The 21,559-nt window shown below is 36.0% G+C and overlaps 1 protein-coding gene and 1 long non-coding RNA gene across 2 annotated transcripts; one reads left to right on the top strand and one right to left on the bottom strand.

The window, feature by feature from the left end:
* Positions 1-1,278: 1,278 nt before the first annotated feature.
* Positions 1,279-11,012, top strand: LOC117600805 (adenylate cyclase type 10). The gene is made up of 30 exons (XM_034316713.2): positions 1,279-1,561; positions 1,643-1,810; positions 1,881-2,156; positions 2,221-2,344; positions 2,413-2,573; positions 3,422-3,556; positions 3,621-3,840; positions 3,909-4,212; positions 4,273-4,400; positions 4,465-4,623; positions 5,460-5,565; positions 5,670-6,086; positions 6,159-6,250; positions 6,314-6,466; positions 7,342-7,417; positions 7,489-7,636; positions 7,704-7,844; positions 7,930-8,079; positions 8,156-8,237; positions 8,306-8,526; positions 8,584-8,736; positions 8,803-8,918; positions 8,985-9,308; positions 9,384-9,520; positions 9,589-9,878; positions 9,942-10,140; positions 10,220-10,359; positions 10,432-10,543; positions 10,613-10,751; positions 10,808-11,012. Exons 1-30 carry the CDS (start codon positions 1,492-1,494, stop codon positions 10,952-10,954), a joined length of 5,088 nt encoding a protein of 1,695 aa, XP_034172604.2. The 5' UTR covers positions 1,279-1,491; the 3' UTR covers positions 10,955-11,012.
* On the bottom strand, positions 10,341-11,021 carry LOC117600813 (uncharacterized). The gene is made up of 3 exons (XR_004580523.2): positions 10,927-11,021; positions 10,730-10,843; positions 10,341-10,493 (listed from the first exon to the last, which is right to left on the bottom strand). It is a non-coding gene; the product is annotated as an uncharacterized LOC117600813 (long non-coding RNA).
* Between the last annotated feature and the right edge of the window lie 10,538 nt (positions 11,022-21,559).

The raw sequence follows: 21,559 nt of genomic DNA, 5'->3' as shown, positions 1-21,559 counted from the left end.
CCTTTATTTCTTCATCCTTGTATACAGGGTGTTCGACAACAGGTGGGAGATTTTTTAAGGGGTGGTTCCAGGGATTAAAATAAGACGAAAATCAAGAATGATGAAATAGCGTTTGCGGCTTTGTTTTTCAGTAATTAACGTTTAAAAATTCGAGTAAAAAGCGCCTAAAACCTGCGACCTGCCCAGCACCGACGACTGAATGTCAGGCCAACAGGGGTAGGTACAGTCATAACCAATTATTGAGTAGTAGAAACTCAGGGTTGGGAAAGTTACTTTATAAAAGTATCTACTTACAGTTACAAGTTACCAATTCTAAAAAGTAACTCGTTACAATTATAGTTATTGAAGAAAAGTAACGAGTTACTTTTTTGGAATATAAATAAAAGATAAAAATATGTCAAAGGACCCCGGACCACTGATAAATTTATTTTCTTGCTACAATTATAATTCTATAAAGTTACGCATAATACTCAATAATACCCAATATTTTACTCAAAATTTTAATAAAAGTTTTTATTGCATTTTAACAGTATTGGTATTCAATTATGTCATCAAGGAGGTGTCCTCTTTGTGGCGTTATGACGGAACCACCGACGCTATCGTTCAACAGATGCACTATATACTCGAAAGTGCCGTGATATATTTTATAAAATGTTTCTTGATTGCACTGTAATCGTTTAACATACTGAGATTGCAATTACTCGATTTTAAGAACCGATACAATTTGTCTTGTTCGGACTCAATTTCTTTGGTTTGCTTGTTAAAAGCAAAAAAGTCATCGTGGTCGTCGAGATTTTGTTCAAGAATTGGGGAATTCTCAGCAGAACGGATTCCTAATAAATCTTCTAAATAGGGACATTTTTCGTTTTATTATGAAGATCGAAATATATATAAAGTAACTTTTAAACTAACTATTAAAATAGTTACTAGTTGCAGACGAAAAAAAAGAACGAAGTTAAGTTAGAGTTACCGAAAATAAGTAACTGTAACTGTAACTTCGTTAAAAATAACGAGTTACTTCCCAACCCTGGTAGAAACTTACCTCGTGCTATGCTATGTATTCTGTTTCTCGGTAGTGCAGCATTCGGCTTTCTCTTCTTTGTTATGACTATACCGACCCCTGCCGACCTGACGTTCAATCGTCGGTGTTGGGCAGGTTGTAGGTTTCAGGCGCTTTTTACGCGAATTTTTAAACGTTAATTACTGGAAAACAAAGCCGCAAACGCTATTTCGTTATTCTTGATTTTCGTCTTATTTTGATCCCTAGAATCACCCCTTAAAAAATCTCCCACCTTATGTCGAACACCCTGTACATACTTATGCTTTGAAGGGAAAAGAATATTTAACGCACACATTCATCCTGAACTCTACAAATGAAATGTCAGCAATCAAAAATATATTGGAATGAAGTTTGCTGTGTGATAATAAATTGATTTCACACCGTGGATTAAATTAATGGAAGTAATTTAAATAGAATTAAAGACGAAAAATATGCTTGGACACGTGAACAGTGCGGCTAGACAAGCTTGGAGAAATAAGCGTAAAAGAATGAAGAATGAAGGTAATTCAACCCTCTGTGTGAAATTTCTGTTTGAACACATAATTTATCAATATTTCAATTTGATCATGATTGGTTATCGAGGTATTAAACATTACGTGGAAATGGAAACCAAATCAAAAGTAGCGCAATTAAGACTGGAATACCACACGAAAATATTTGCTTCGATGTGTCCAGATGAGATTCTGGATCATTATGACGATTATCATACCAGGATGTACTATACCACTTTAATGCTTGGTGATGTATCAGGTAAAAATAATACTACGTGTAAAATTAAATGGCAATCGAATTTATTAAAATAATTCGCGTTCGTACCAAGGCTTTACTGATCTCGCTGAGAAATACACGAAAACCGGAAGGGGTGGTCCATCGAAATTAACGGAGACTTTGAACAGTTACATCGGTGCGATGGTACAGGAGATACTTTCGCACAACGGAGACGTGTTAAAATTTTCTGGAGATGCTTTCATAGTGATGTGGAAACTCCACGAAGGGATGATGATGAGGGATTTAGCGATCGAAGCGATGCAAACCGCGTGTATCATTCAGAAACACTTTGGAACTTACGATACGGATGTTGGAGTCACCCTTAGGGGTTCGTATTTTACAATTAAAAATAAGTAGAACTTGGAGACTTCTCATGCATATTGTTTCAATAGTAAAATTAGCCATCGCTTCTGGAAAGACGTACTTCACGTCCATTGGTGATCCAGAATCCAGATCTCATTATATTATCACAGGACAACCGGTGTGGGATGTAAAATTCGCTGAAGGTCTCTGCAGGTAATTAAATACGATTCAATTAATATTCCATAAATTTTGAAAAATTAATACTATCAATTTCGTACCAGAGGTGGTGATATCCTAGTGGCTCCTAGCAGCTGGCAATGGGTAAATCCAAACGAATACGTTCACGAGAAACTTCCTGACGGTATACACACCCTTATTGTAGCATGTACAAGCATGTGGTACCATCCAAGAGACGAGGAAATACCAATCGGCAGCACCGAAGGTAAAAAGCATGTTTCTGTCTCTCGGTGTTAATTATACAGGGTCCCAGAAGTAGCGTAACACCCGGAAATGGGGGTTTGCTGGGGTGATTCTGAACAATTTTTTCCTTTACCAAAATGTTGGTTGAAGCTTCGTTTTTGAGTTATTAACGAAAAACAGTGGCCAATCAGAGCGCGCGTAGAGCGCGCGCTGAACCACGGGATTGGCCAGGGTTTTTCGTTAATAACTTAAAAACGAAGCTCCAACCAACATTTTGGTAAAGGAAAAAGTTGTTCAAAATCATCTCAGCAAACCCTCATTTCCGGGTGTTACGCGCGTTCTGGGACACCTTATACAGGTTGTTCGACAACAGGTGGGCAAAATTTTAAAGGGTGGTTCTAGGGATCAAAATAAGACGAAAATCAAGAATAACGAAATAGCATTTGCGGCTTTATTTTCCAGTAATTAACGTTTAAAAATTCGTGTTAAAACCGCCTGAAACCTGCAACCCGTCCAGCACCGACGACTGAACGTCAGGTCAGCAGGGGAAGGTACAGCCATAATCAAGAATCGTTGAATAGGAGAAACTTACCTCGTGCTATTCTGTTTCTTGGTACTGCAGTATTCGGCTTCGATTCTTGGTTATGACTGTACCGACCCCTGCTGACTTGACGTTCAGTCGTCGGTGCTGGGTGGGTTGAAGGTTTCAGGTGCTTTTTACTCGAATTTTTAAACGTTAATTACTGGAAAACAAAGCTGCAAACGCTATTTCGTTATTCTTGATTTTCGTCTTATTTTGATCCCTAGAATCACCCCTCAAAATTTTGTCCACCTGTTGTCGAACACCCTGTATAATTGACTCATTTGCAGATGAAGACACTGAAATATACAGAGATACACACGACTCCTTATTGATGTCCAGAACAACAATTGATCCATTGTCCGATATAATGTTAGCTGGAAACAAGTACAATAGTCAAATTTTCAAGCAGGTCGATTACAGTTGTAAGTAAGACGAATTCTAGTAAAATGAAGATTAAAATTTTAAGATTACGATTTATTTGTTAAGTACGACCAAAAGTTGTGAAAATAGCAAAGGCTCGTTTGAAAGACGCTCTAAGAAGCTATATGCTAAGGCCGGTTGTTAGGTCCGTGGAAATGGACGAGCCGTTAGAATATTTGACCGAAATGAGACAAGTAGTGATTCTCTTCATCAACGTAATCACCTCGAACATAAGCAAGAGAGCTCTGATTGCATTGGTTAATGCCACCTACAAACTAGTCGGCCAGTATGGTTCTATTTGTAATTCTAATTCAAACGCGAGAAGATCCTTGAAGAATAACATGTTTTGAGCAGAATCGTCGGTGAAATGCACGGATGCGTGAACAAGACGTCCCTCTTCGACAAGGATCTAATGTTCCTCTGCGTCTTCGGTTTGAGAGGCGACAAACACGAGCTGGAGTCTCAGATTGGTCTCAGATGTGCGTCAAAGTTACGAAGCAACCTCGTGGAACTCGATAATGTTAAATCAGTCACTGTTGGCGTTACCACCGGGATGACGTACTGTGGGGTCGTGGGTCACATCCTGCGAAGAGAATACACTGTTATTGGAATGTCGGTGAACAAGGCTGCAAGACTTATGGTGGCATATCGTGACAAGGTAACACGAATACGTTTTTATCCCTTGGATATAAAAAATGATAAAGCGATGTACTTTCAGGTGGTTTGCGATCGAGAAAGTTTCCTCCATTCTCACCTGGAAGCGAGGCACTTCATTCTGCAAGAACCAAGATACTTGAAGGGAATCACGAACGTCGGTCCTATATACGAGTTTCAAGAGCAGCCAAAGTAACATTAAAAATTATTTCCTTTAGTTTTAAATTGATGTATTATTTTTCGAAATTTTACGTAGATACACTGTGTCGGATTTAGTGTGGAACAAGTACCCATTGCTAGGTCGAGAAACAGAAATTAAATTGTTCAGGGCTCTGCTGATGAAACTATTGGAATACTCTGCTCTAGAAAAGAATGCAGACACTACCAGGCCAGAGTACAACACCCTGATTATAAAGTAAATATTCATTTGACCAGAGTCGGCCCTGGGACAGGGCAGACTAGGCGGCCGCCTAGGGCCCCCCAAGGTCCACGACCCCCATAAGACGATTTTGTGTCTAAGAATGCAAGAAGAGTAATGTTTACTTGAACATTAATCGATGTAAATCCGAATCTAAATTAGTTATACAAGCTCTAATGTTAATTTTATAAATTTTATTTGAGGTACTTCTTATATGTCATATACAGGGTGTTCGACAACAGGTAGGCAAAATTTTAAGGGGTGATTCTAGGGATCAAAATAAGACGAAAATCAAGAATAACGAAATAGCGTTTGCAGCTTTGTTTTCCAGTAAATTAACGTTTAAAAATTCGAGTAAAAAGCGCCTGAAATCTGCAATCCGTCCAGCACCGACGAGTTAACGTCAGGTCTGCAGGGGAAGGTACAGTCATAACCAAGAATCGTTGAATAGTAGAAACTTACCTCGTGTTATTCTGTTTCTCGGTACTGCAACATTCGGCTTCGATTCTTCGGTTATGACTGTACCTTCCCCTGCTGACCTGACGTTCAGTCGTCGGTGCTGGGCGGATTGCAGGTTTCAGGTGCTTTTTACTCGAATTCTTAAACTTCAATTACTGGAAAACAAAGCCGCAAACGCTATTTCGTCATTCTTGATTTTCGTCCTATTTTGATCCCTAGAATCGCCCCTTGAAATTTTGCCCACCTGTTGTCGAACACCCTGTATGTGAAGGGGCCCCTTTTCGGAGCTCGCCTCAGACTCCCGAAATCTCAGGGCCTGCCCTGCATTTGACTATAATTCTTTCTCAAAATCGATGATTCACGTTTATTTCCAGAGGCGAACCACGAATAGGTAAGACAAGAATGCTCGACGAATTCACCCAAAATATTCCATTGGGAGTTCGCTGCAACTATATCTCTCTGCACACGGAAGACGCCAAGGTTGACACTTTATACTTCTCAATTTCTGTAAAGAATTTATTAGAGAATTAATAATGATTCTTTATCCTAAATTAATTAATTCTCAATGTTATCAATTAGTGCAGGCCCCGTTCAGTCTGGTACACCTAATATTCTCAGTGCCACTCGGTTTCACGGTGACATCAACTCGAAAAGAGCGAGAAGATAAGTTACTTCTTCGACTAGGAAAAGTGAAACGTCCTCATTACCTCTGCATTCTGAATCAACCGTTCAACGTGCGTTTTTCGATCAGTCATCGATACAATATTCTTTCGGAGCCTCAAAGGCAAAAAGTTCTCCGAAAATTCCTGTTGAAGCTATTGAAAGGCTGCTTCGACGACCTTTGGATCATCATCGTCGACGATGCGGAGTATAGCGATAACGAGTCCTTACAAGTTTTCGATGTTCTAACGAAAAAGGACAAGGTGTTATTCATACTAAGCGTAGGGATGAAACTCAGCACGGAATATAAGATGTGTCCTAATATTTTAAGCAGAGCAAAGGTACTTCATTGATGCTTTGCAGTATCCAATTGTAATTGATAACTTGCAAACACGTATTTCCGTTTGAAAAAGGTCATTAATCTGCCTGGAATAGACAGATGGTACCATGCTGGTCTAGCCTGCCAGATCCTCAATGTGAGCGGTATACCAGCAGAGTTAGAAAAGTAAATTAATTAAAAGAAAATTTCTGTAGAATAATTATAGATTTCAACGATTTCTTTTCCAAGACTCATACAAGAAAGAAGTTTTGGAAATCCAGGCTGGATAGAAAGCTACTTGGTGAGTCTACTGCAAGTAGGAGGACTAGAAATAATAAATATTAGTAAAAAGGAAGCAAATATGAAGGGTTACGTGTTACCTCCTGTAACAATGTTGAAAAGGTATACATATTGTATAGAGGGTGTTCGACAACAGGTGGGAGATTTTTTAAGGGGTGATTCTAGGGATCAAAATAAAGCGAAAATCAAGAATGACGAAATAGCGTTTGCAGCTTTGTTTTCCAGTAATTAACGTTTAAAAATTCCAGTAAAAAGAGCCTAAAGCCTGCAACCTGTGCAGCACCGACGACTGAACGTCAGGTCAGCAGGGGTAGGTACAGTCATAACCAAGAATCATTGAGTAATAGAAACATAGACATAGTAAGTATAGACTGAGCATCCATTGTATAAGCGGTGATGCATACGATGAGAGAGAGAAAAGATGTAAGAGGAGTTTCTCTCTTTTTTCAATGCCGGAGAAGTGGAGAGCACTTCTCCTCATCTCCTTACGCCGGTTCGTCATTTCCCCTATCATACTACATTAGCGTCGCATCGTCTGCGCATTTAAGCCATATCGCGCAGGCTCTTCCCACTTCTCCGGTATTGAAAAGAGAGAGAAACTCCTCTTACATCTTTTCTCTCTCTCATCGTATGCATCACCGCTTATACAATGGATGCTCGGTCTATACTTACTATGTCTATGAATAGAAACTTACCTCGTGCTATTCTGTTCCTCGGTACAGTACTGTAGCATTCTGCTTTCTCTTCTTGGTTATAACTGTATCCACCCCTGTTGATATTCAGTCGTCAGTGCTGGGCGGGTTGCAGGTTTCAGGCGCTTTTTACTCGAATGACGAAAACGCTATTTCGTCATTCTTGATTTTCGTCTTATTTTGATCCCTAAAATCAGCCTTTAAAAAATCTCCCACCTGTTGTCGAACACCCTGTATAAGTACGTATATTCGAAAGAGCAAATAATTTATGAAATTTTGAATTAGATTTATGTCGAAATTGAGCCACGATGTTAGAGAAGATCGAAACGACAGATGGCAAATGTACAGAACGAGCTTCAAAGTTTGTTATTTAAATAAACAAATTATTATTCAAGATTTATACTTATAGACGTCGTTATATTATTTCTTTAGGACAGTGTGCTTTCTTTATTGGAACAAGATACTAACGGTATTCATAAATCTGCCGCGAATCTGGAAAGTGAAGAGGGAATGATCGCGGTTTGCAATCTTTCAGAGAATTTCACTTACGAAGATGTTAATCCAGAGATTACCATGGATGGTAAAAAATTAATATAAAAATCAGCATAGAAAATTACTATGAATACTAATGAATTCGACTGTGACAGTGATGATTTTGAAGCTGTTCGATTCCTTGACTCCTCTCGATCAACTTCTCTTGAAATGTGCTTCTGTGATCGGGGAAACTGTGAATAGACACATGCTGGAACATCTTATGACCATCACTTCTAAAAGAGAAATTGGACTTGGTGAGGCCTTATCTTCGTTAATGGAAAATAGGAACTAATTCTTAAGAAGGCAATGTATCAAATTACATTTACCTTATTTTGCAAGCTGTTTTGAAGCTGTTCGAAATACGAGTGTTTGGATGCGCAATCGGAGACTTCTCTAGGAACACAGGACCGATAATCTTCATCAGGAACATACGAAATCCTACTTCAGAGATAGACGTTTTCTGCAACTGCATTGGCCTTCACATTCCAGGTATTAACCGGAGTTTAATTAAAAGTAACTTATAAATATCTGTAGATAAATTACAAAGAATTTCAATTATTTTTAGAGGCACTGGAAGATTTGCCAAGATACGCCTCTTGTGGATTGATGAGGTTCAAAATGACTATGTTTCGTGATACGACTTATCGGTTAGTATTGGTAATTATCAATTTTACAAATGGTAAATTTGTATTAATTAACAATCTCGTGTGTGAAGATTACTCACGGAAAATCAGAAAATGGAACTACACAATCAAGCATTGAAATATCTGCAACAGTATACGAGACGTTGCGTGTCCTGTGGCGAAGGACAATTTGCGAAACTATTAGGGAAAGTATCGAAGAAGGAAGAAAGGAGGAAGAGGACGACCAACATAGATGATATTTTTGGTACTGTGACATTCGACGAGATAGTTGTCGCTGGCGATGAACGAAAAAGTAAGACAGTAACAACTCCTGGATTATTATAACATATTAATAGATATTGTATAACAGAAGAGAAAGCATTTCTCGCCTGCTTGGACATATTTAGAGGCATGGAAAAGAAGCCTACAGCGACATTTTCAGACGCGGACTTTGCTGATTGTCATTGTCATTTGATCCTAATGACTGTTTACACTCAAATACTGGAGCACTGTCGTGGAATTGGTAAACTAAGAACAGGAATATATTAATTCATTCTAGAGATCATTATGAAATTATTCAATCTTTCAGGAAATATTGAAATGACACTGGTAGCAATACTGGAGTTTGTTGAAATTTGTTTACTCTATAGTAACATACCTCAAGCAAGAAGACTTCTATCAGAAGGTGAAACTGTTCTCGGCGAGGTATGTTAAAGAAACCAGATCTTAATAAATCTTAGAAAATTATCTTAAACTATTATCATTGGATAGCTATTTAAATCGAAAGATGATGAAATGGTTATGCTACCTTATCTCACTTCCAAGATTCAGACCCTTCAGGGTCGATGTTTCCTCGAAAGCGGTTCCATATTCGAGGCGGAACATATCCTCGAAATGGCCTTAGAAAATTTGGGATATAAGTTTCCCAGGCTCGAGATAATGATCGATCTAAGTTCAACCGTGCAATTGATACAACTTAAAATGAATCTTACCTGTACGAAGGATTGGACGCTGGACAACAATTATGTGACAGACAGCTACGACTATACTGAACAATTGGCTGAGTGTTTAACGCAGATGTTTGACCTCTTCAGGGTAATAAATCTACTATTGATATTTATGAAAAGCAATTCTAAATTCAAGGTTTTCTATTAACCCTCCTTACACAAGATCAAAGGCATGAAAAGACACGCTCGTTTAGCGGCGATTTGGGGCTTGAATGCGGCCCTCACTTCCAACAAGGATCTATTTATCCTCTGCGCGTCTTACACCAACATGCTAATTACAGCGCACATGTACCAAGACAGGTAAGAATATCACATCGAACGTTTTTCTAAGAATTTAAAATGGTAACAATTAAGAACCGATTCCATAGGACTGTGATCCCATATTTGGAACAGAAAAGCATCAACATTTGCAACGAATGCAGAGACGCCCTCGAAGCGCAAGAGTTGAACCTGGTCGCTGAACTTTACGCAGGAATATTCTTCTCACGTTGGGTGAGAGGACAAATATCAAAAGCCACTCAAATCGGCTTCATCTGCAGCAGAATGGCCAGTACCATAGGATCCACATTCCTGAAACTGTTGATCCTTCCCCGATTGGCTCATCTTCTCATGATCTCTTGTCGTCACTCGGAAGTGATCACCCAATTGCGTGAATTGGGTAATGAATAAGAAGAAACTAGATTCTGAATATTAACACAGTGAAATTTTAATAAAATTGTAGAATTTGTATCTCGTAATGACCTGGACAAGTCTGGACTTACTTGGTACTACGCACTTTGCGCCGACGTTCATTTAGACACCGGATTGACGGTTCTCTCCTTTGATAGCTGCGAACAATATTTTCTTCGAGAGGGTGAACAAATGATTAGCTTTCACGATCCGGAAGCGGAAAGACGGTACTTCACTTCTATGTGGCTGTGGTATGTGTATTTAATTAACAGGGTGCAAAGATTGGCGTTAAGGATTTTATACAGATAAATGTATCATTTATTTACAAAGGTGTGTCAGGACTGAACAATGGGAGGCTGCTAAAGTATGGAGTGGAAGAAGTGTAGAAAGTGCACCCATTATGGATGAACATATAGTAGCAGCAACAATGACTTCTTGCAAAAAACTTGAAGGTCTACTTGTTCTCTATGGTATATCATTATTACCAGTAGATTTTTTAGAGTTAAGAAGATGCTGTTTCTCACATATTTTCCTCTGAATAGTTCACAAAATAAATAGCAGAAATGTTGATGCCACCATCACTATGAGACAGATAGAACATATGCTGAAAGAATTGAAGAAAACGGTCAAGATCGTCCGAATCATGATTCCCAGGTACTTAATGATACCATTAGATCCTGAGGTATTGCAATACTAATGAAAATCAATTTGGAATCATTGTAGATACATGTTACTGAAAGGATACTATTATATGATACAGTTCCGAAAAAATACAGCGTTAAAGATGTTGAAACGATTGAAAAAGGTGTGCCAGAAAATGGAGAACAAAATGATATACACCTGGGCAATGCATTGTGAAAAGGTTTCTCAACAAATTTCGATAGAATTGACAACTTTTTAAATTATAAATGTTTGTAGGCTTGGTCAGGTAGAATATCTCCTGTACAAGAAGATCTGTGGAAAGAAATTTCACAAAGTCAAATGAAAATCAAATGGGACGAAATTAATGTAAACGATTCGAACATGGTATCCTTTACCTTTCCCCTACCAAAGTATAGTAATTGACCAAAATGTATAATAATAATAACTAATTGTAATTATAATGACCTGTCCGTTTTTATGAAGCTTTAAAAATAAACAAATAAATTATAGTTTTCATGGTAAATTAAATTGAAGTGCGAAATAAATGACGAGTTGATCTTCAAATTTTTCTTCTCATTTACGAAATAAAATTCTAGTCCATAAATCAGTAAACATAAAATAAATCCACTATGTCGTAAGTAATTTTGACAATAATTTTCCGATTTCTTTCAGTATTATATACCATTTAGTACAATGATCCATTGTATCTGTTAACTTAGCATCCAAGCAAATGGTTCATGTCAACAGTGTCCACCTTCTTGCAATGTAATTCCTGCAGAAATTTTACAGGGACCACCTGATAATTCTTGTACTGTATGTTTCCAAACGCCGAAAATCATAATTCATATGATGAATTATTCAGATACTACTAATTATTCTCTCTCTGTAATAACAGGTTCATTATGCAATACATCCTTTTACACCTTATAGTCCTCCTTATACTCCTTTTTCTCCTCGAAGTTACACATATTGGCACAATAAATACCAGCCATATACAACATTACGCAATGTTTGCAGCGTTACCTGTCCTCCTTATAGTAAGATACAAATTTTAGAACAATGATACAAATAAAATGCACCCTAACATTGTAACCACTTTTTATTTTTCAGCATCTAGTGTGTACAGATGTTAAACTTATCAGACAATGTAAAATGTATTGTGTCTGCGTAAACACCTTAAATACCATTTTTTTGTAATTGAATAAAATGTGTAATAAAAACTGTGTAAATTATACTATTTTATTTGTACATAAGCTGTATAAGATGAAATAGGTACCAGTTTATGTATTAATAATTTTATTTTAATGCATACTGTAAGTTACACTTATAACATATATTCTACCATTCACGAGGCTTCCCATGGGTAGCATGTGTTACTTTCCATATCTGATAAATTTTTGGCTTCTTTTCCACTTGATTGTGCCTGCCCATTGCTTTACATTTTATATATTTTCTGCCATTCCTCCACATTAAAATACAATGCCTACAACGTCGATGTAACACTGTTTTCATTTTTAAACCACATGTTAAGTTATACATTGGTAAAAAAGGCTGAAGTAATCCAACTGGACCAATTTTATTTGTATAAGTATTTGACAAATCATAGAAGTATGATTTATTACACATATGATGCATTTTACGACTCAGGATATTTCTTACTGGTTCCACAGATATTCTGGGTATAATTAAACCTACATTTTGACATGCTGTTCTAAATAATGAAGATACATTCATTGTTCCTGTAAAAATGTTTTTGTATAATCAGTGAAATTATTCAACAAACATGAATGATAAGTAGACGTATAAATAAAATCAGTTCTTAATAATAATCTGAATTACTCAAATTGAAGGTTAAATACATCACAATAACTTGTGATATCCTTAAAACTGTTAACAACATTTAGATTTGTGATAACTTATACGGTATATAATAGAACATACTTCACAAGGTACAATATGTTTTCCTGGTTTTTTTTGTTTACAATTTAAAATATATAAATAATTGCAGTGACTTCACCGCTACCAGAAATAGGTTAGGATAGAGTAGATGGCACTCGTTGTCGACACACAAAATCAAGGCATTTCCAAAACAACTTAGGTTGGCACACATGAAACCTAAACCGTCTTGTGCTGAAGTGCGTCGATGATTTCACTTGTCGGTATTACCCACCGTCAGTATTATTTACCGTCGATATTATCCACCGCCGGTATCACCCACAGTCGGCATTATCTACGGTCGGTATTATCCACCGCCGACACCACCCACCGCCGGTCATTGACATTACCGGCCGTTGGTATTACCGACCGTCGATATAGCCCGCATTCGTATAACTGTCGCGTACTTTATCAAGAATTGCTGGATGCAATCCGCGCAATTTTTCCGCAATAGCCACGTTTTCATTAATTAATAACACTAATTTAATGGGTGAAACTTCTCTATATTATTGTAATGACTCACCCCGCATCCGATATAAGAGTCTATTCAATAAAACATTGAAACTTATACGGTGTAAGATCTTTTTCTCCACGGGTAAAACAGTGAGCGAGTGGAATTGAACCACAACGCTACAGCACAAATTCAACACTACCCGGAAACAAAGGCATATCCAGTTTTGTAGGATCTGTAGTCACAGACATGCCTATTAGGGAAACAGAAATGCATCGATAATGTCAGTAGATGACAGTACAATGCAGTTTGGAGGTTCTTTACTCTCTGAACAATGTATGTTCTGTCTTGTACAATATAGGCTTTTTTAAATTGAGGAAAACCGTAAGGAAAAAATGTTTCATTACTCGCTTTATTTGTTTATATTTCTTATTTGCTAAAGCAGAAGGTTCTAGGTTTGGTTCTCCCTAAGTTTTTCTAAAATTTAAAGCAAAATTTAAAGAAAAATAAAAAATCCAACAAATTAGAATAAATTTTCATTTGTCACATGACATACACCTCATTATCCCTTCAAAAATGACATAATTCCATGACTTAAAATTATCATTAAATAGCACTTGCAGTATACCAATATAAAGCTTAAAGTTAAAACAAAGTGACTATCTAAATATTTTGTGGACTTAATTTTACTTTCAATCAATATTCAAAACTATACAATTTTCAGAGCATTTCAAATACATCACTAATAGCTCTTCAACATCTTTTTTACTTTCATCCTCATCCATACCCGTCGTCATTCATCTCCGTTTCCCCATCGTGCGTCTTAAAGACCTTTTTTGTTTCTACAAAGTTAACTGTTAATTCCTCGTGGCTGAGGATGCATCAGAATATTCGACTGACAACGAGGTGTTCGTTTTTATTTGAAAGCTATTACCAACGTCGAATAATTAAGACCGAAAATAAGTGACGTTCGAGAATCAAACAGGAAAAAAAAACATAACCGGTCAACCAGTGTCGCGGTTGCAGTTTAATAAAACCAAGATCATTTTATATCGTGTATAAACCCTAGCCGAGCCGTGTCGATCGTTAAACGGATTATTTAACGTATATACAGCTATGAATTTGCTCGCTTATGCGGCTGCGGTTGCTGTTTGCATGATAGCCGCAACGAACGCGACCCGCCAATTACCGTAATCGATGCTTAACGTTTACTGCCGCGACGAAACTGAGCATCGTTTGCTTTCTGAAGTCTACAAATAAAATCGTGAATCTTCCATGTTAATCTTTGAACACGCAAATCGGGGGAATTTAATCCTTTCAGAGTGAATATTTTAACTCTCTAAGGTTGTTTGCATTAGCACGGAGACTAGAGTGGACCTGGTCTTTCAAAAACGTGGATTGGTCCCCTTAGTATTCGAAAATTTTACAATTCCAAAATTCCAAGGTTTTAAGGTAGTTAAAGCTTAAAATTTGATAAAAATGAATTTTTTAATTTTGGAATTTCCGAATCATGGGATTTCGAAATGTTAGAATTTTAGAATATTGGGAATTTGGAATTTTAGGATCTTAAAATCTTAGAACTTTGGAATTTGGGAATTGCCGAATTGTGGTGCTGTGGAGTTGCGGAATTGCGGAATTGTAGAATTGTAGAATTGTAGAACTGTGGAATCGTGAAATTTCAAGATCCTCAAATTCCAAATTCCCAAGATTCTAAAATTCTAAAATTTCAAAATCCCATAATTCGGAAATTCCAAAATTAAAAAATTCATTTTTATCAAATTTTAAGCTTCGAATTAATGTAACCCAAGTGCCACATATTTAGCAATATCTTTGCGTTATTAATACGCGTCAGACTTTTTATATTGTTCCAGAATTAGTCGTTTGGTATGCAGCAACTTAATATGAAGATTATAAAGGTAGAGGTTATTTGTGACACCATTCATAATGGAAGGAACAGTTTTTATCAGATAACCTCAGCGATAAAAATAGGTATATTGCTTATACATAAAACGATATCTGTGTTTTTATACTGCAATAATGGAACGTATCATAAAGTATGGTTAAAATTGAAGTGGGACAATCCTGACCTTTTTCCTTTCAGCTCAAATAATTTTAACATAAAAATGAACAATTCAAATTGACCTGTAAATATAATATATTTGAATTATGAAATAATTTACACTTTATATGTGTTAGGTTTTACATTTTATCTTAATAGAAGATTTATATTTAACAAATCATAGTAATTTCAGCTTCAAAATAGGAAGAGGTGAAAAAATATTTAAATTTAAAATAATAATTAGGAACATGTGATATTAAGGAGACTAAATTAATTTGTATATCTAATATTTAATCAATAATCAATAAATATAATTAAATTAAAATAAACTTGTATAAACATAATTAACTCACAAATAATTGAATTATAAACTATATTATAAAGGCGAATGAATTATTATTAAGCAGGATATGTAACCAATTTTATAATCCATAGCTTTGAAAAATAAAACAGTACTATAAATCTTTATTTTTCATTTTCTCACTGTTCAGAACCTCGGTCTAACGTATCGGAAACCTAAATTTTTATTTTCCAAGAGTATACCCGTGTCCCATTGTTAGAAGGTAGTTTCGTGGAATCGTAGGTCCCATGGATCGTAATCGAAACGAAATAAATTTTAAAAGAATGTGGTGAAACGCGAAGGGAGGCGGTAAACGGATCGATCCGAAGTTACAGCGTACTTCGCGACAGGACCCATTTCTATTTTACTGCAGACAGAGCGTCCAAAACGATTGACTTCGATTCTATTTGCGATATTAGAACGATTTAAACACCAATTTCATTTGATTTCTGTCCTACGAGCAAAATGATTCAACGGTTGAAGCGACGAAGCCGAAGTATATTATAAGATGTACGATCTGGAGAATTTGGCTATGAATTTTCAACCCTTTCTCAATAAATGACGTGTGTTTCATGCAATGGGCCAGCTTTTATTTTAAAAATTGTAGAAGATAGAGAAAAATTTCATTAGACAAAATGAAATGGTGTCAGATGGAGCATTACCTGATATATGTGTCAGACAAAGATTTTAAAGTCATCTTCACTTTTTAAAATAAATTCACTTATTTCTGACAGAAAAATATAAAGGTACTCGGGTACTTAAGTTTGAAAATATCTTAGGTAGAGACCTCTAGGTTTTTCTTATTTCTCCCTAAGATATCTTTTGAACTAATGAATTTTCGATCCAAGTATCTAAATACCTTTTCGTAGGGAATAAAAAGACGCTTCGATTGATGTATAACAAAGTACAAAATTCCAATAAAATTTCATAAAATGATAATTATACAAAATTCTAATAAAATTTTTGAAAATGAAATTTTGTCAATCGAAATGCCTTTTTATTACTTACAAAAAATATTAGGGCACTTGGAACAAAAATTGATTAGGGAAAGATCTGCAAGCTGTGTCCGTGTTTCTTAAAATATTTGTTGAACTAATTAATTTTCGATCCACGTACCTTAATAATTTTTTATAGAGAATAAAAAGGTCTAGTGATTGGCGTCAAGGAAAGTACAAAATTCCAAAAAAATTGTCTTTTATGGCAAAGCCTCGGTTGCTTCCTCAGATATCTTCTCAATTAATCAATTTTTAATAAATTAATCAATTAATCAATAAAATATTTAGCAAAGAGCTTAGTAGCAAAAAGGTTAAATACAAGTAAAAAGTACTCAATTTTCAAGTTCATTATCAAACCCCTTTTCTCATCAATTTGTACAATATCGATAAATGTAATGAAACAATGTTAGGGAAAATCTGTAGAGTTTTCACGGCTGGGTATGGCTGACGCAGAACGGCACGATATACTGGAAATGCTCCGGGTGGATGCATCTGAAGAGATACGGATGCTGTCTGAGAACAGAACAGAAGACACGGGTTCGGTGTAAGAGCCAAAAGGCAGAGGAGAGGGAATCGGAAGAGGGCGAAACGGAGAATCGGGACTCGATGCACTGCGGAGACAGCATAGCCATCGGTCTTGCCGCGGTTTTCCAAGACCCTCGAGTTTATCTCGGGGAGTTTATCTTCGCGAACGGCAGGAAAGTGATCTAAGTTTCATCCGGTTGGCGGCCCGTCAGACTCCAGGCTATTCGACTACTGGTTATCTTTCAATGGTGTCAAGAACCCTGCCTAACACAACTCTCGATAATACCCTTTACAAGTAGTTACAAGGCGATCTATCATGCAGCTAAAAATGTACTTTGTACCCTGCATAATGTGCGACACAGTGTTTAGCGATACCAAGAGACGTAGAACAGAAAGGTGAAGATATACGATGTAATTTGTAACAAGGGTAGATCAGAAATGTAACATTTATTTTATTTAGGTGAATAAAAATTATCAAAATTGATAGAAATAATTTGGGAATGGGAATTTTATTGGTGAAAAGTTTTTGGACACTTATTCATTTCTTCTTATATTAGAACACATTTGTTCAGAAAAGTGTATAGGTAATTTTTATGGAAATTTGTAACATTTATAAAATTGCTGTTATTAAATATTTCAGTTCTTTATCAAAGATTCATTAGTGATCATTTATAGACTTAATCTTTAATTAATTCATGGACATCCTTAAACAATTCAAATTTAATTTTAGATATTTTTATTTTTATTTTATCAACTTCAAAATTTTCCTTTAAATATCAATATATGGAAGTCTTTCATTTAAAAATTCAAATACCCAAAAAAGAAAGATCATCATCACTATCAATCATAGACAATATCAACGCATAGGCTTCTTTTCCCTCTTTGAAGATAGACGTATAAATGAAATATCCTTCTAATAATAAAAGGTTAAATTTGCTCCTCTTACCGCCTCATTAACATCAATGCCATTAAGCTCCAGTTATTAGATATCATCCAATCTCCACGGTATTGTCAAGTCTCTCTCCCTGGTCCGCGTTATTGATCGACCGTCCAGAAGATTCCTGGCACCGTGGGTCACATCTGGTAGACTCCTCGTCCAGTAGAAAGCAGAGTGGTAGTTATCCCCGAAAAGAAGATCGGCCAACGAACTTATTGATTGTACTTTCGAACTCGTGAACCTTTCTGGACAGTGTCTGCTGACTGATGCACACTGACGCGGATCAAAAGTGCTTCAACATCCCGATCGTCAAATTTTGTCGCTCTATCCTGTTCTACCACCCCCTTATCCTTTTCAATTTGTTTACCCAGGGTATCCTACATAAAAATGATGGACATTGTACCTGGAAACTCCACGAGTAGGATAATAAAACTTATTTCAACCCCTGATAATGAAAGTGACATCAACATAATGAGTTATTAATTAGCATCGTTGTATCAGATCTTCTGTTATCTATCAATAAAGAAATCTTCATTATGAAAGGATTCTTTCTGAAGAATTAACGCTCCATTGGACAGACAAAACGCATTTATGTTGTAAACTCGCTGGGAAATCGTTCCTATGTTGCTCTTCTCTCAGATATACGGACGAATCAATGATTCAATAGGCGGAACGAATAACTTGAGGAAACTTGGAAACGTTAACGTGTAGCAAAAGTTCGGCAAGCTGATCAGACAGATCGACCCGCATACCGTTCTTCTTGAAAAGACTCGTTCTCTTGGTTATTCCCGTTCGATTCGCTAACAGACGACTAAGAATGATGTCAGCGGAGCGGAAGAGAACGTGGAACTGTTTGTACTGTATAGATATGCATACGCAAACTACGTTTAGCGTATATTAAACGTCTAAGGTTAACAGTGACTGTTTTTATTAGCACCGTGAATTGCATAACAGGAATAATGGGAGAAGAAGGAACAGTCATGAGGATTCCTCCTTAGAGTGGTTGAAATATTTGTTTGCGTGAGATTAACACTTATTTCTTCAAAATAATTAGATTTTATTTAAGCTTGGTGAAAACGTATGAAAAAGTAAATATTTGAGTCGCTATGATATTAGATGTACAGAAGTAAAGAAACTGATAAAATATAAAAAGTTAAGCATCAGTAAAGTGTTTTGGCACTAATTGTAAAATTTAAGAAAAAAGTTAATGAAATGGGATTAATTACTTTTGTTCATACGTAATCAATTTTAGCAAATTTTTAGCTTCAAGTTAATATAGCATAAGTGCTATTTTGTAATGCATATTAGAGTATCAACCTAATCTAACTGAACCTAATTTAATTCTAGAAAAACCGAGCTTCATATTTCTAATGCTTACAGGGATTCATTTCTAATGCTTTCTTTTTATTATAATATTGTTATTAAACCAAAATCACTTTTTCAGTACTAAATCTCGAAGGCATAAGTGAAAATAAACAATCGTTTGAAAATTAAAAAAATTTTTAATATATTTTTAATATTTTCTAATTAGTGGGCTCTTTGAACTTTCTCCTTGCTTTTCTTGGGATTAAATATTAAGCTACAATATTTTTTTCAAAGCCAGCTTTTGTGAAGTATTTTTGGATCAATTAAAAACAAATAATGTAATATTATCAATACTTATTTTATATAAAAAATATGTAATAATTATTTTTTAAATTTGGCAATAAAAATGTTATCTAATAAAAATAATAAAAGTAAATTCTAATAGAGATACACCAGTGTTATTCTGAGTGACATATTCAATAATACCTTTTGAACAAATTAGTACAAAATGAGAAATATAACCTTAGGTGGTGGGATTTAGGCAATTCTTCCCCTTATCCAAGGTAACGTTCGTTTCAGCGTGAAAAACCATTTCGAGCGTGCTCAGCCGTGACGAAGAGAGATCGATCGGTTCTTAAGGTATCGCGATTCGGAAATTTAATTCATGCGGCTCGGGAACACGCGAAGCTTCATGGACGAGTGGTACGTGAAACGAATTACTCGCAGCGAGTACATGACGCTGGCAAACAGAACTGAATTCCAATATTGCGCGAGGGAGTGGGCCAGTAGGAGAAAATCGTGTGGGATTCCACGGCAACCGAATGTGCCATCGGGTTTCGCGATGCTGCACAGGAATTTCTACACCGCGACAAACGTGGCTTTATTCGGGAATTTTTTCGCCAAGTGTATCGAGATCTTGTCGTCTTTACAAAGCTTTAGACACGCGTCGGATATGGGTTTACAATATATTCACACAATCGTACGTTATCCCCATACAATGGGACGGATCAATTCTGTCTGCCAGTTTAGTATCGGCTTGGATATTCCGATGGCTATTAACATGGCTGAAATGCAGATTTTCCTAACGCTAAATATATAAGACTTTCTTAAGGTACATAAAATTATTACATTTCCAAGTGTATTTTTCTTTAGCATGAAATTCTTTTGCAACCCTATATTTTTAAATGTTTTTATATTTTTTTACATTGAAAATTGAAAGAAAGTCATTATACTTTAGTGTTGTTGCTAATCAATTTTGTTAATTTATATAAATTGGATAATAATATTGTTAAGGTTAGTTGTATTTGAATAATTGATGTATATGAAAGAATCATATAAAGGTGGTTCAACAAATTTTATTCAGAAAAATTTTTATTGAAAGGTAAAGCAGATTGTACAGTGTCGAGCAAAGTAGGCTTCCCTAGGGAAAATGGCATTGTAGGAGAAGCAAGTATCTTTAGAATCTTAATTTTGATGATATTAGTATTAAACATGATTTAGAAAAAGAAGAATGCAATTTTTAATTATTGAATATATTGTAATATTTAGTACATAGCTAAGAAGCAGTAATAACAAAGTAAATATTAATTCAAATTTTCACGTGTAAATGTGGTGAAGGGCCACATACATATGTGTATCTATGGAGCCTAATTTTTCTTAGGATACCTATGAGAAAGAGGTGGGGGAAGGAGAATCCTACTGACAAGGAGAACTACCCAAGTGTTACACTCACTTATTAATGAAACTTTGCCAGCATGTAGAGCTCGTCGAGCTGAACACGCCTATACCCCCTTTTGGGGGCAGACGGCTAATTGTTTAAAAGATATTAACAATTACAGTTAGTTACTCCTTACACTCTGAAGTATGACAAACTTACACATACAATTCACAGTCTAGAGATCCAGGGTTCAAATCCTTGGTTCCCAACATTTTTTTTTTTTTTAATGATAATTTGTCTCTTTTTGAATAACTATTATATTAAAAAAAGAAAAAAAAAAACCTGGTACCCAGGATTTGAACCGACGACCTTTAGATTACCAGTCATGTGTTTAACCACGGAGCAGATCCGTGACTTGCAATTTGAAGGTCCTCGGTTCAAATCCTTGGTTCCCAAACGAATTTTTTTTTTTTATGATAATTTTTATCTAATAGTTATTCAAAAACAGACAAATTATCATTAAAAAATAAAACAAAATGTTGGGAATCAAGGATTTGAACCGTGGATCTCTAGATTGCGAGTTGTATGTGTGAGTCTGTCATACTTCTCAATGTAAGTAGTAACTAACTTTAATTATTAATATCTTTTAAACAATTAGTCGTCTGCTCACAAAACGGGGTATAGGCGTGTTCAGCTCGGCGAGCTCTACAAGCTGGCAAAGTTTCATTAATAAGTGAGTGTAACACTTGGGTAGTTCTCCTTGTGAGAGGGTTTCCTCACCATTTTCCCTAGGGAAGTCTACCATGCTCGGTACTGTACATTAT

The sequence above is a fragment of the Osmia lignaria genome, chromosome 9 (genome assembly GCF_051020975.1).
Source record: "Osmia lignaria lignaria isolate PbOS001 chromosome 9, iyOsmLign1, whole genome shotgun sequence".
Lineage (NCBI taxonomy): Eukaryota > Metazoa > Arthropoda > Insecta > Hymenoptera > Megachilidae > Osmia > Osmia lignaria.
The sequence above is the reverse complement of the archived record's forward strand: the minus strand, read 5'-3'. Positions and strand labels throughout refer to the sequence as shown.

Coding starts and splice junctions, on each gene's coding strand:
- LOC117600805 (XM_034316713.2), top strand. CDS start 1,492: ATGCTTGGACACGTGAACAGTGCGGCTAGACAAGCTTGGAGAAATAAG. Junction 10,544..10,612: donor GTCCGAATCATGATTCCCAG/GTACTTAATGAT, acceptor GAATCATTGTAG/ATACATGTTACTGAAAGGAT. Junction 10,752..10,807: donor GGGCAATGCATTGTGAAAAG/GTTTCTCAACAA, acceptor AAATGTTTGTAG/GCTTGGTCAGGTAGAATATC.